Consider the following 15,418-nt stretch of genomic DNA (forward strand, 5'->3'; position numbering starts at 1 on the left):
GCCTTGATAATTAAAACAAATGTGCTTTTATGTTCACTCATAGGCAGGATAATTACTATGACACGACAAACAGAACTCTGGGAAAATAGTTGAGATTTAAAAGAAACTGAATTTCTGTCCACTAAGACTCAGTAATATTAAATAATGTTATTTCTCTATTTTTTCTCTTATTTGATCCCCATAAGAAATGTCTATAGCAGAAGTGTGAAAAGAGGTTAATAAAAAAAAAACAAACATTTTAAAGCACGATAAATCTTTGCCTTGGGAAAAGTCTGTTGTATTATGTAATTTTAAGTGTCATTCTCTTTTGGGAGGGTAATCTGTGTTACACTTGAACTGGTCAAAGCTAATCCAGTGAGACTCAGGAACTTCAGAGATACAAGTCTGTGCCCTACCTGCCTGTGTCTGCTGATTTTGTCAATTACGTCCTCCTAGAAATCTTCCTCAGCCAGATAAGTGGTTGTGTTTTGCAGGAGCCATCACAAAATGTTTTTTGTTAGTTTATTAAATAATAAAATTCTAGGAGTGTTTCCTAATTTGGTGGTGAGTATGGAATGAATGAGTCCAACATATTAAATACTATTTCTGAGAACTGTAGCTTATATTGTCTAAACTAATAGACTGCATAATCTTGTGTACAGTATGATTACTTTCCAATTAAGAATTTTAAATATTATTTTATCATACCTGAGTTCTCATGGAATTAGGGAGTAACAACATTTTATTTGATTTCTGTTTTCCTTTAGGAAGAAGTATAAAGTAAAACATTGTATCTTCAAATTCTTTGTGAAATAACATGGAATTTAGTTAAATCATGAGAAGTTACTCATATAAAAATTCCAGGATGGATTTTAAAATGTAAATAAACAAGCAGAGAGCTTAAAACATTTAAATAATTTCTCAAATACAAAACCTCAAAGTTTGGCAACTACATAACCCCCTAAAATTAGTATTTTAATAACTTATTTTTCTCTTCTTTTTTGGACATCTGAAGACATAGAACATAGGGAAAAATTACAGTTTTAATTTAATTGAAAACTTTAATAGGTTGGAAGTAAAAGGACATGCCTGACCCAAGTGGAAAAGGCATATATTAGCTGGGTAGATTTAATGGAAATTAAGTTCTTTCCTGTCCATAACAAAAAGATATGGCCTAAGTTACCGAACAGTTGAGGGAGGTAACTTAGATTCCTGATACTCTGTTCCCAGATTCTACCATCAGTTTCTGAACTTGAATGCATTTAGAGTCTCAAGCACCTGAAAATCAGGTGAAGAACTTTTGAGCTGCACTGAAGGACAGCTCTATGTATCCGCACATGCAGCCAACTCTTAAGATGTTAGTTTTTATGTTGTTTCTGGTCTTCCTGTCTCAAGTATCAGTAATTTTATTAATATGAAAAAATCATAGATCTCCATAGTGAAGAGTAAATATTTGTTAAAGAATTTCTATAATAAATCAGCAAAGCTGTCAATGGAATTACAGATAAATGTGTTTTACAGTCATGAATGACAGATCATAACAAATGAGAAAATATAAAACATAGCAAATATTATTTTCACTTATCTTTTATTGGGATAATGTATACTGATTTTCTATGTGTAAAAGCAAAAATTATTGGAAATATTTCACTTCTATATCTTTTTACAAATAATATGATTATATAAATAAACATAGAAGCTTAATGAGGAGTCAAGGTCAAATAAAGAAGACCCTGAATTATATTTTATTTTTATTTATCTATCTATCTGACAGGCAGGGAGACAGAGAGAGAGGGAGGGCTCACATCTACTGGCCAAATCTGGGACCTGAGAACTCAATCCAGGTGTCCCACATTATATATATGGACCCTAAATTTGGGAATTACAAATACCCAATAATAAACAATCCATACAGTCCTTGCCCACATTTCACATTATCTGAAGCATCTATGCCATGAGAGACATTATGAACAAAAACAAAACCTTATAGCTCTGGATAATGGCTGTCCTCAGCTCAGAAGTGGAGGAAGCCATAAGCTGTGAAAACACACAGAGCTTAAGGGAACTAACCTCACCACAGCCTACCTAACATGGAACCCCCTTGCTGAAATTATTCTCCCCTGTGGACTAGGTTTGTTCATTTTATTCTGTTATGTTTCCTAGAGATCTACTTACTAAGGACTTTTAGATGTTAATAAAGATTGTTTAAAAAAAACAAAAGAAGGGGCCACCTTTCTGGCAGAATAGGGTAAGCCACTGCCTGCAACTAGGATGAACTAGGATGGCTGGGTTGCAGCTGCTACATTTCCCATCCATCTCTCTGCTAATGGCCTGGGAAAAGCAGCAGAAGATGGTCCAAGTGCTTGAGCCCCTGTCACCCACGCGGGAGGCCCGGAAGAAGCTCCTGGCTGCTTGCTTCAGCCAGGCCCAGCCCTGGTAGTTGTGCCACTTGGGGAGTGAACCAGCAGATGGAAGATCTCCCTCTCTTTCTCTGTCTCTCAGCTCTGCCATTCAATTAAATAAATATCTTAAAAGATTGAAATTTTAACCCTAGTGTACTTTCAAGTGTTGAAGAAAGAGATTGGGGTTCCAGGCATCGGGAGAAGAGAACAAGGAATTGAAAAAGAAATTCAGAAAGAGAGTTCAGCTGAAATTCTTGAAATTCAGTTGGTCCATAAAGGGAAGGGAGAACAAACTTCCTTTTACCACACAGAATGACTCCTTAAGGACCTAAACATAGTTGAGAACTGTTAAGACTCTAGGGATCACTGTGATATGGTATGGCTTGGTGGGTTATGCTGCGACTAGAGTTTGGATGTGGTTTGTCCTGTAAGGATTCCTATGTTGGAAGCTTGGTCTCCAGTATGGTGATGTTAAGATGTGATGAGACCTTTTTTTTTTTTTTTTTTTTTTTTTTTTTGACAGGCTGAGTGGACAATGAGAAAGAGAGACAGAGAGAAAGGTCTTCCTTTTGCCATTGGTTCACCCTCCAGTGGCCGCCACGGCCGGCGCACCGCGCTGATCCAAAGGCAGGAGCCAGGTGCTTCTCCTGGTTTCCCATGGGGTGCAGGGCCCAAGCACCTGGGCCATCCTCCACTGCACTCCCGGGCCACAGCAGAGAGCTGGCCTGGAAGAGGGGCAACCAGGACAGAATCCGGCGCCCAGACCGGGACTAGAACCCGGTGTGCCGGCGCCGCAAGGCGGAGGATTAGCCTATTGAGCCACGGCGCCGGCCAAGATGTGGTGAGACCTTTAAGAGGTGGGACCTACTGGGAGGTCATTAGGTAGCTGGGGATGCTGCTCTTGGAAGGAATTCATGTAGTTCCCACGGAACCCTGGATAGTTCTCATGAGAAGGTTCTTCTAAAAGAGTAAGATTGGCTCCACATCTACTCAGTCTGGCTCCTTTTTCACCACGTAGACACTCACTTTGCCACACATCCTTACCAGGATGTGATATAGCCAAGGGACCCTTTACCAGAGGCCAAATGGGTGGGGCCACATTATCTTGAACTTTTAGCCTCTGTGAGCTAAATAAACCTCTTCTCTTTATAAAGTACGTGGCCTCAAGTGTTTTGTTATTATAACATAAATGGGCTTAATATACATGGAAATCTATTGATATTTATAAAGGTATAATATTTCTTATATAGAAAATCATGTCCTGGGTGAAGACAACCACCTTATTATACACTGGGTTTTTTTTGAGCATTACCCATTTGTGTATGGGAACAGTCTGTATAAACAAAGAACAACATCTTAAAAGACTAAGTTTACATATTCATCAAACCAAGTTTCCTTTGCACTTTAGTGATCACACTGAATAATTTCCATTTAGTAGTATTTGAAGGACCCTGTTTATCGGTTGACACTTCCCTCTATTGTACATATAAAATAGCTATAGATATGTTGAAAATACACTTGCAAAGTCAATCTATTTTGAGAGAAAGATCAACTTTGAGAAGTGACAATTATGAATGATTCATTCTTTTTGAAGTCCAAGACTTCAGATGCCATATTTTCAAAATAAATATCAATTTAAAAGATCTTAGGTTATGCAATTACTTTCTGATACTTTTGTGATTATAAGTATCACATACTGGATATTATAAGAACATAAGCTTGTTAAGACAATCTGACAATAGGCTGTTATTAAGAATTTGATGAATTATCCTAAGTTTTTAAAACATACAAACATTTGAAAAATATATAATACTTTTTAAAACTATTTCAATAATTTTTCCTTAAAATTAAACACTTGACTGTTTCCTGCACATACCAATCACTACTTTTCCTTCTGAAGATAACTTGAGTTTGTATTTCATTTTTAAATGCTAAACAGTATTAAAATGAAAATGTCATATGTAATTTAGAATTTTATCTAATTTCATGCTAAAAGAACTTTGATAATGGCTTTTATAATAGTGATATAAACAATATCAAATAGTTTCAAATTAGACTTGTGATTAAAAATGTGGCTACTTTCAAAAAAACTAATGTAAAAAAAATGAACATAACGTTAAAGGTTTGGTGGATAAAAATATCTGTCTTAAGAAAAAACCTTGTTGAACATTATAGTCCAAGTTTCATATAGGACTCAAAATATTAGGAAGATTAAGTGATTCTCCGAACATCAGTGAGAACTGTGTAGAAGACGGAGGTCATGCTTTGAAAGAAGATCCCTGTGACCTGTGTAAATTGGAGCCCCACAAACACTTCCAACAAGCATAGGTCAGATTAGGGTCATGGCTCCGGGCCCTCTGGACCTCTGTTGGCCCAGAGGAGGGTGCTCACCGCGTTAATCTCTCATCCTTCAGTTCCAGGTCCGCCACTGTGATGAGCTGGTCCAGCTTGAATTTAGTGTCAATAATTTCTGCCTCCTGAGGAGAGTAGGTACCACCTTCTTTCTGCTTCTGTCGAATTCTACAAGGACATGAAGTTCAAGAATAGAGTATCATAGGAGGCAAACAAAAATAGGTGTAGCTTTCTTTTTCGGTAAAAACGTTTAGTCAAATTTTTTTTTTTCTGTAATCACTTCTCTGAATATGATGAAAATCTAGGGCTAGCCCACATTATTTTTTCTGTTTTAATCTGATAAAGACTTCTATTATAATTGTTGGTAACGAAGTGTTTGGTTGAAGTTTCAGATACAAAGAGTATTAGCTGATCAAGGCTTGAGTCACTGGCACATGTGAAACACAGAGGCAATGAAAATGCTTCTATAAATTTGCTTCTCCTCCCTCTAGCTATCTCACTAATTTGTCATGAGAAGGAGATAAGCCAAAGTGGAAACAGCTCAGTGCTATCAATACCAGTGATAATACTCCACTATTTTATATATATATATATATATATATATATATATATATATATAATATTTTATATGCAAGAAAGTTACTTTTGAATGGTCTCATTGACCTTAAGAGAATCTTATGAATTATATAATGTTACCTTTATTTATAATCAGAAAACTCTTTCAAAAATTAAATTCATAAGAACATGAGAATGAAATCCAAGTCTTCTTACTTTAATTCCTATGTGTGTTTATTTCTCATTAACATACTATGGGATAGTAAAAGGTAACATTTAGATATTCTATATATTTTTCACATTTCAAATATTTATTATTTTCATGTGTTGGGTATTAGAGAAGATACAGAAAGTGTGAAATACTTTTCCTAACTTCAACAACACTGCAATTTAGTTGAGGGGTAGGATGTGAATGTAAAATAAAAAAAAGCACTGAAAGACAAAAAATATTTCAATTACAACTGGTGAGACAGCACCTGATTAATGAAAATTTTAAAGTTTTATATGAGTGATCATAAATATTCGTATTTAGAGGTAGTAAATAATTGGAATTTGATTTGGTGATCCAGGATGAGGAGGAGGAAGCAGCCCATTTAAGATCGACTAAATGAAGTAGGGTTGGATAAAAGTCAAAGGGATGTTCAGGTCAGGCTGAAGAGATGCATATGTAGGAGAGTTGTAGGGAAGAAGGGGGAACCATTTCGTGACTGTGCAAGAAGTTTCATCTTTTTTTTTTTTTTTTAAAGAGAGGTCAGAGTAAATTTTTGAGCAGGGACATAGTATGAATATGGCTGACACAAACTGTTTTTCAAAGTGCTTAGAACAATGACTTTTTGTCATCATCTTCTGGCTGAATCTGCAAATAGTATGTCGTATAAGAAAATATCTTATTCAAGAATCTTTCAGATTATCCATTAAAATGATGATCTAAGAGACTCAAAGATGAAACAGATGATGCATGGCATTCAGAATGTATGACATTTCTTCAGTTCAAATAAGAATAGAACCTATTGAACCATTTAGGAAATTAGTAGAATGGCTATTTTTACAAATGTAAAGTTGCTTTGCAATCTACCTTATAAAACTAGATTTCGAGGCCCTCAGTAAGATGTCCATCAAAGTCCTATAAACAACATTAAGAGGCTGATATTGAAAGACTCATGCAGACAAACTGATAAAGTCAGAATGAGGAAGGGCTGTATTAAAGAAGAAAGCTGGATGTTTTAAAACTGTTATATTTACTATAAAAGTTATCCCTTTAAGACAAAAGAAAAGACCCAATTTTAATATTTTAAATTAGACCTATCAAAGTTAGAACTTATTTAAAAGAAAGTAGAAGGCCTGGCAGTTTACACTTCTTTGTTAGGACTGCATTGTCTCTCTGTTCCAAATCCATCCTTGGAGGCCTTGCTTTGTCATAGCGGAGCTGAACTCTGTAACCTCTCTCCTTCATCAGCTGGCGGAATGGTAAACTTTGTCATTAGAGGGCAGTAGAGTGACCCTGCAAGGCAGCAGGGGCAGGGGAGCAGTGTCTTTTGGGGTCTCTGGCCTTGTATTATTATTATTCATTGTGGCAGCCCAGTAGCCCACCTGGATGAGCACCCCCTGCTCTTAGGTGCGAGCTCTCCTCATCCCATCTGTGAATGACTTCAAATAACTACAGCCTTGCCACATTTTCCTGCAGTAGGGAGACAGATGATTTGATGACCAACTCCACCCTGCCCACCCTCCAATAATGGTGGGTAGCTTGTCAAGAACACCTACGGTCCCTTCCCCATCATGGATTTTTTTTGACCACTGGTAGGTGGTCACTTGTTGTCCTCTCCTTCCTACTGAGCCTCGTTCAAGAGTCACACTTTCCTTTGTCATCCTTGCTGCGTCTTGACCTCTTAAAGTTCTTTTACCCCATTGAATAGTTACCCATTTCTTGATTACTGACGCCATAAACAAGAGTGTCAATTGTTAAATCAACAACAGGAGTGACTGTGCACTTACTCCCCACGTAGGATCTCTGTCCTTAATGTGTTGTGCTATGTGAATTAATGCTATAACTAGTACTGAAACAGTACTTTACACTTTGTGTTTCTGTGTGGGTGCAAACTGTTGACATCTTTACTTAGTACATACTAAATTGATCTTCTGTATATAAAGATAATTGAAAATGAGTCTTGATGTGAATGGAATGGGAGAGGGAGCCGGAGAGGGGATTGTTGCAGGTGGGAGGGAGGTTATGGGGGGAAAAAGTCACTGTAATCTAAAAGCTGTACTTTGGAAATTTACATTTATTAGGTAAAAGTTAAAAAATAGTTACCCATTTCTGTTAGTTAATAATGATTTATATTAAATATTTACCATTCACACAGCAGGATTTCCTTTTTTCTTATGGTTAGATTTAGTCAATCTGCAATGAATACATACCTCTCAAAACATCATATTGTGTGCAATAAATACATAAAGTTTTATCTGTCAATTTAAAAAAAATGAAATTCTCATTTAAGTAATGATTGTTGCTTCTGTCTCCTGCTTGTACTGTGATTGACCTAATATGCTTAGGGCACACCGGGAATGTGAGTACAAAAGGTATCTTACCTTGCAAATGCAAAAATAGCTGTTCCAAGAAGAATTATTGAAAGGATACACAAAGTGACTGAAAGAATGACCTCTACAGTTCTTTCTGAGAGCCCATCACCTAGGAAAAAGGGAGACAATTATCATTAAATATTTTTATGGAATAATATATTGAGTCTAAACCATAAAAATATTTTCTTGGTATATTGCTCAAGAAAGTTAGTGTGTACTAACTTGTTTGTTCCTCTGCTTCTTCTGGGTCATTTCACTTTGGGGTTCAGTCATGGGTCCTTTTCTTTCCACTGTCAAAAGTCACTCCCCTTTGTGTTTCCTCTGTCAAATATCACTCCCTTTTGTGATTAAAATCAGCCTCCTGACTTTAATTTCATAGCTATATGACTATTTTATCAAACTCCAGACTTCTATGTCTGTTGCCTGCTAGACATCTTTATTTAGAAGTGTAATGAAAATTTCAAAGTCAGTATATTCAAAGCTGACCTCCCATAAGTCCATTTTTTCAGGTGCATCCTTTGATCTGTCAGTTTATGGAAACTCCATTGCTGTAGATACTCAGACCAAATGCCTGGGAGTCCTACTTGACTCTCTGCCACTTACAGAACTCATGAGGGAATCCTGGTGGCTGTGTCGTCAAAGTATCTACAGTTTCCACTAAAAGAAACCAGGAAACCTTCGAGAAATGGCAATTCTAATGTGGAAAAAAGGTAAAAACTGAATTCAAGATGTATAATAATGCCAGAAAGCCAGCAAGCTCACCAAAGCTAATGGCTTGAAAAGAACAAAAGATCATCTTGAAGAGGCTCCTGCTGGCTTAAGAGGGAGCAATTTAAGCACTAAATAAAAACTAAAGTTCATTGAAATAGATAGCATATATCAAAATCACAAGATCTAATATTATTCAATAAAAAGAGAAATCAAAAATCACAAAAATGTTGATTTATAAACATAGGTGATAACTGGACCATTTCCCTATTTTAAATATTTAAAATATTTAATTTTCTGACTTTCTCACATGAACTCTATTTTATTAAATTTTTTTTTAAAAACTACCTTAGTTAAGGAGATTATGTTCTTAATTAGGAAAGAATTCTGTTTAAGAAATGTAGAAATAATGATGAAATTATAAATGAACACTTTTACCTTCCTAATGAAAAGTTGATTCATGTAACAGTCACAAATGCATTCTAAACACATTAGGAAGGAGGTTGCTAACTGAATCGGATATTTTAGTGTATGTGCTGCCACAGAGAGCACACAGAATTGGATATGAACAGGATGCCAAGATATCACTCCATGGATTATTTTCTAGATATAAGAGGAGGAAAAACAGCTTTCCCAGGGAGAATCATGCTGTCACTGCCTACTGATCAGTTCTGGCATCCAGTGTACCAACAACGTGTTTTCCACCTCATGATGAACAGTATTCTGATTTAGGCAGCAGAATCTGCAAATGCTCCCCGACAAAAACCACTGACTTTGAATGTTCAAACCTTTAGAACTGTTCTTACTTCTAATAAATAAGGAATGAGGCAGAAGGAAAAAATGACAGTCAGAGAAAACAACCGGGAAGATTCAGAGTACCTACAATAGAACAACTCACCCGGCTGCTTCAGTGAGCCTGCAGCACAGGGGAGGAAAGAACGAGAGAACTCTCTGCCAGTGGAGACTGATGGGTCATAACATTCAAGGATGAGATGGGAACTCGTAATTTGATCCTGATTCAAACTAACTATGAGGAAAAATTATGATGATTTGAAAATGAAAATGTATATTCTACTAAACAATATTAAGCGTTAATTGTCATTTTGTTTAAGTGTGGAAATATAATAAAAGTTGTACCTACTAAAGAAATGAGTATTTTGGGATGGAATGCTTCCTGTGAGTTATTTTAAAATATTTCAGAATAAGTTAATGAATGTGTATACGTATATTTTAAAATATGAAAAATGCTAATAATCATCAAATCTAATTAGTAGGTATGTGTGGTTTCATGATACTGCTCTTGATTCTTTTGGGTATGCCCCACCTGCTTCTCACCACCTTTGCTGTAGCACCTTGCTCTTGATCCAGGTTACAATTCTGTCTTGCATGAATTATTGTATGGATATGTTTTTGTTCAGATACATTTTATTAGATGGGGAAGGTAGAAGTACTTACAGGAAATTAATCATAATTGTCTATAAGGCTTTTAACTATGTAAATACAATTTGTATTCCTGCCCTCTTCTACACTATCTGCCATCAAGCTAAGAGAAGAACAGAGTTAGTTAAGACTGTTTTATATTTATACCTGATTGTAATGTGTCCTTTCTTTTCCTTTCCACCATCACACACCACCAGTGACAAACACTTGGAGGTTGACAACTACTGGGTTTGTGGTTAATGTCAATATAGCACCAAGGGCAGTTCCTTTAACGCATTACCTGCTTTGCTTCACATTCTTTCTCCCCCCTCCTCCCCCCCCCTTTTTTTTTTTTTTTGACAGGCAGAGTTAGACAGTGAGAGAGAGAGACAGAGAGAAAGGTCTTCCTTTTTCCATTGGTTCACTCGCCAAATGGCCGCTACGGCTAGTGCGCTGCGCCGATCCGAAGCCAGGAGCCAGGTGCTTCTCCTGGTCTCCCATGCGGGTGCAGGGCCCAAGGACTTGGCCCATCCTCCACTGCCCTCCCGGGCCACAGCAGAGAGCTGGACTGGAAGAGGAGCAACCGGGACAGAACCAGCGCCCCAACCAGGACTAGAACCCGGAGTACCAGCGCTGCAGGCGAAGGATTAGCCTAGTGAGCTGCGGCACCGGCCTTCCCTTTTCTTAAACAGAAAATCCAAAGCTCTTCCAATGGCCTTTGAGATCTGCTCCCTCTTTAGCCCTCTGGTACCCCATTATCTCTCCGAATTCCCTTCTATCCCTACCTTGTTCTCACCTTTGGAGCCAGAGCACTACTGATGAATGACGTGAGGTCACTCTTGCCACAGGCCTTTTTCCTCTACCTGGAAAGGTATATTCCTTCTACATGTGCCTGAGTAGCCAACTTATCTCATTTCATTTCTCAAGGACCACCTGTTAGAAACCAAGTATATTTGCCCCCTACCTCCACTGTCAAGATTACAAGTTGAAGCCCTAATCCCCCAAAGTCAGCGTAGCTGCATTTGGATGAAGGAAGTAATGAAGATTCAATGAGTCTGTAAGAGTGAGGCTCTGATCTGATAGAATTGGTGTTCTTGAAGAGACATGACAGCTTGTTTCCTCTCTCTTCCTTCTTCCCTCCCCCCCCCCATCCCACTCTTCATCTCCACTCATGCACTGATGAAAGATCTCAGAGCACATAGCAAGAAGGGGGCCATCCGTAGACAAGGAAGAAAACCCAACCAGATTATCAAAGGGCCAACACTGTGATCTTAGACTCCCAGCTCCGAGCCGTGAGAAATAAACCTCTGTTCTTTGAGACACCCAGTCTATATATAGTAGTTTTTCATGGTAGCCCGAACTCCATAGGTCTGATATTTCACCCTATTTAAAATGGACATACAGCTCCATGCACTGTCTCTGCTTTCCACACCTCCTGCACTCCCATAGCTTTTATCACCCTTTAACATACATTACACTTAATCTGTTATTCTGTTTATTGTCTGTCCTTCCCTCCTGAATGTAATTCCCCTCTGAAATCAGGGGTCTTTGTTTTATTCAAGACTATTCCAAGGGGCAAGTGTTGTAGCAGAGCAGTGCTGTGGGTTAAGATGCTGCTTGGGATGTGTGTAGTGCTTCAAGTCCCCACTACTCTGCTTCTGATCCAGTTTCCTGCTAATGCACACTTTGAGAGGCACCAGGTGATGGCTCAAGTACATAGGTCCTTGCCACCAATGTGGGAAATGCAGCAGGAGTTCCAGGCTCCTGGCTTCAGCTTGGCTCAGCCCTGACTGTTGTGAGCATCTTGGCAGTGAACCAGCAAACAGAAGCTATCTCTCTCTTCCTCCCTGTCACTCTGCCTTTCAAGTAAATATGAATAAATAAATATAAAACTATTCCAAGTTCTGAGGATAGTACTGGGCACATAATAAATTTTCAATAAATATTTGCTAAATTTACTAATGAATGAATATATTAATTTGAAACATTAAAATTTTCAGATTGAAAATCAGTTACTGAATCAAGTAAAAATTTAAAAGCTGTTAATCATTTATTTTAAGCAAAACTACTAATTGCAATCATAACTAAATTGTATGATTTAGAAATTTTAATTTTGCTGTAAAAAGAGTGGCAGGTAAGTGACAAAATAGGTTACCCATATTTGAAATATGCAAGATCTTTTTGCTCCATATTGAAGCTTAACATATTTTACTAATATGAAAGGGTTCCTGTGTTTATTTTGTGTAGCAGTTTTGGATAAATGCTGAATTTTAAACAGTTCTCAGACATTCACTGTCCTCCGGAAACTCCAGCTAAATTGAAAAGAAGCTAAACACCATGTATGTTACACGAGTGTTTTAGATATATCTTTGGTCTACATTAAAATATGAATGGTTTGTGTTTATGCATTTTTACACGTTGATTAATTGGATATGCTAAGGGAAGGAAACATAAAAATGAATAAAATATCATATTTGTCAGGTAAATATTGAAATCACGGTGCCTTAGAATCAGCAGGAAAAAATGATTTCATAAACCACACACAAAATTTTCAGATTAGATTACCATTTCAAAGTGGTGACCAAGTGAGGAAATGACATGTAATATATTAATAAACAATATGTAATCCTTTGGGCACAAGTATTACAAAAGGATAGGACAAAATGTACCCTGTTTGTTGAGTACACTCTGATTCACTGCTATGTAGGGACACTGGGAGCATTACCAGTACAGAATGAGGTCACTTCTCCAAATCTTTTCAAAAGAAAATGAATTCTTTTTCTTAAAAATATACACATGATTCTTTTTTTAATAGGCACAATCATTCCCTGAATAAACTTAAAACCTATGACAGATCAAATTATATTGTTTACATAATAAATTATGTGATGGTAATATAGCAAATCACGAAATTTGTCTGATGAGAGTGATCATTATTTAGATACAAAATATGGATCCAACATTTTAAGCCTTTGAAACATCAATAAGAAGAAACTTGAACTAAATGCAATATAAAGCTTGTATCACAATGACTGGCTCCTAATATAGGCATAGATAAAGTGGACGACCTTTTTCTTATTATTATTGTTATCATTTTGAGAAGTTCTTACAAGGTTAACAAGCAGGGAGTTTTTCTATCAGCTTAGTGCTAGTCAACTGGGATATTCAAATATCACACAAAGAATTTACAGAACAGTGACTCAAGAGTCTAACTCAAGAAATACAGCAAGGCTGAATAAATGGTAAATGCTGATGTGATGAACATATTAGCTTGTTTTGATCGTTTCACATTATGTATATATATATATATATGTATACATATATTCACATTATGTATACATATGTATGTATGTGCATCCCAAAGCATCATTTCCTATCCTATAAGTATACACAATTGCTTATCAATATTCATTAAAATTTAAAAAAAGAAATATTTAAATCGTCCCAGCGGGACATCATTTTCATCCATTCAGATTGGAAACATTTTAAAAGATAATAATCAGTGTTTTCCCAAGGTGTGGGACAAAGTCACACTTGCTGTGTTTTAAAAAAGGATAATTTTATCTTTGTGTATGAAGACAAAGCATGCTCATCCATGAATGTCAACCTCAAAAACCAAGATAAAGAATGGGAGACAAAAGAGCAGGTAGAAGTAATTTAAAATGTTGAGAAGATATAACAGTACAGAAAAGATAGAAAGTCTTTAGGAGCCGAAACATCAACAATAGTAATAACACTGGAAGCTGCTTGGACACGTAGTAGGTTTTCAGGTAGTGTGGTTCAGGGGTTACAAGCACAGCATTAGCTGGAGTCGAGTCTGGCTCTGGCTCTGGCTCTGACTGGTGTCACCTTTGCTGTGATTAAACACCTTGGGCAAGTTGCTTAAAGACCCAGTGCTTCAGACTTCTCACCTATAAACTAGGGCTCTCTATGAGAGGACTTCAAACATCTGTGGAAAATGGATTTAAAAAACAAGTTTATATTGGTGCAAAAATTTCTTGAAATCCAGATATAGGTTTTTCATCATACTCATTTTCCATGAAATTTTTGAAGTACTCTCTTATAAACAGGAGGTCACCTTACAGAGTTAGAGTGAATAATACCTGAGTTTATGTGTAAAACCACTTAAAAGGTTTGGTACATATACAAGCAATGTCAAGTGTCTTCATTATAAATATTTCATATTTATATATCCGTTCATTCATCTGCTTTGCTCTTCCAGTTAGCTTATGAGGTATTTTCATTCTAGAATCAAGATTTCAGATTTCATCGGTCAAGTAACTAATCCAGAGTAACACAAATTAAATATATACTAAAGTTATCTGAGTGTAGAATTTGTGAGGTTCAGCACAAAATTGCTGTCTTGTTAACAAAACAAATTTTCCTCTGGTCCTGAGGTGCCCGGGGGGAAGTGATCCTTTAGCTACACAAGATACACAACACTTCCCCATTTCTGAGTCTAAGTGAGCTATTAGAGCTTCTTGTCATTAGCCTAGTAATTCAATGAGAAGCTTTAGGATATAAGAAAACAATCACAGCGCGTCTTTGCCATGGGGTGTAAGGCTGCATCTGGGTTAGCTTTAATGAGAGCTCTGTAAGGTACAGCAAGGGGAGTCTGGTTTTCCAATCACAGGAATCCTCTATAATGAAGACTTTTCATCAAAACGTTGCCTATAAATGGTTTCTATAAACTGATGTGCCTGAGCAGAATTTAAAAAAAGAATTTAAGAGGGTTTCTTGTGAATCTTGTTAACAAAAATGCTGATGCTCAATCTTGAAGGAAAACAAAATCAAATAAGTCATAAGTAGTTTTAGGTTAAAAATAATACATATATCATTTCCCTTTTTATTCCTACAGATCCTAAAGGTTTTGCTAAGTGCAAACTCCCCTACCACAGATGATCTTTATGTAGCAAAGCCCTCTCCCCCCTCACCCCTAGACCCATACACCCATTAACCCCTTTCATTAAATTTAAACCTTTTTTACTTTAGCAGTTCATGGTGATGCTTGTTAAAAGCTTTGAAAATTTAATTTCATTTTATTGGTGAGGGTGAAAAGGGAGGAGGGAGAGGGAGAGGGACTGACTTCCATTTACTGGTTCACTCCCCAAATGTCCACAACACTCAGGAAGGGGCTAGGCTCAAACTAGGGGCCTGGAACTCAGCCTGGGTCTCCCATGTGAGAGGCTGGAACTCCAGTACTGGAGCCACCTACTACCTCTCAGAGTGCTCATGGGCAGGAAGCTAGAATCAGAAACGGAGATGAGACTTGAACCCTGGCCTCTCAATATGGAATGCAAGCGTCCCAAGCAGCATCTTACTAACTGCCAAATGACCACTGCTTTGTGGTGATTCTTTTGTTCCCACTTTTAGTTTCATGTAATAAACATCCCTGAGAAGTATAAGCGCTACCAAAATGATCT

At 37.1% G+C, this 15,418-nt stretch overlaps 1 protein-coding gene across 1 annotated transcript in view; it reads right to left on the bottom strand.

Annotated features, from left to right (window-relative positions):
- Positions 1-15,418, bottom strand: part of PTPRQ (protein tyrosine phosphatase receptor type Q) — a 217,095-nt gene that overhangs the window by 37,225 nt on the left and 164,452 nt on the right. Inside the window, exons 34-35 of the mRNA XM_062202056.1 lie at positions 7,878-7,977; positions 4,773-4,901 (exon numbers count right to left, since the gene is read on the bottom strand). Of these exons, the coding sequence (XP_062058040.1) occupies positions 4,773-4,901; positions 7,878-7,977 (229 nt within the window). The remainder of the gene's footprint in view (positions 1-4,772; positions 4,902-7,877; positions 7,978-15,418) is intronic.

Source organism: Lepus europaeus, chromosome 10 (genome assembly GCF_033115175.1).
Source record: "Lepus europaeus isolate LE1 chromosome 10, mLepTim1.pri, whole genome shotgun sequence".
NCBI classification, from domain to species: domain Eukaryota; kingdom Metazoa; phylum Chordata; class Mammalia; order Lagomorpha; family Leporidae; genus Lepus; species Lepus europaeus.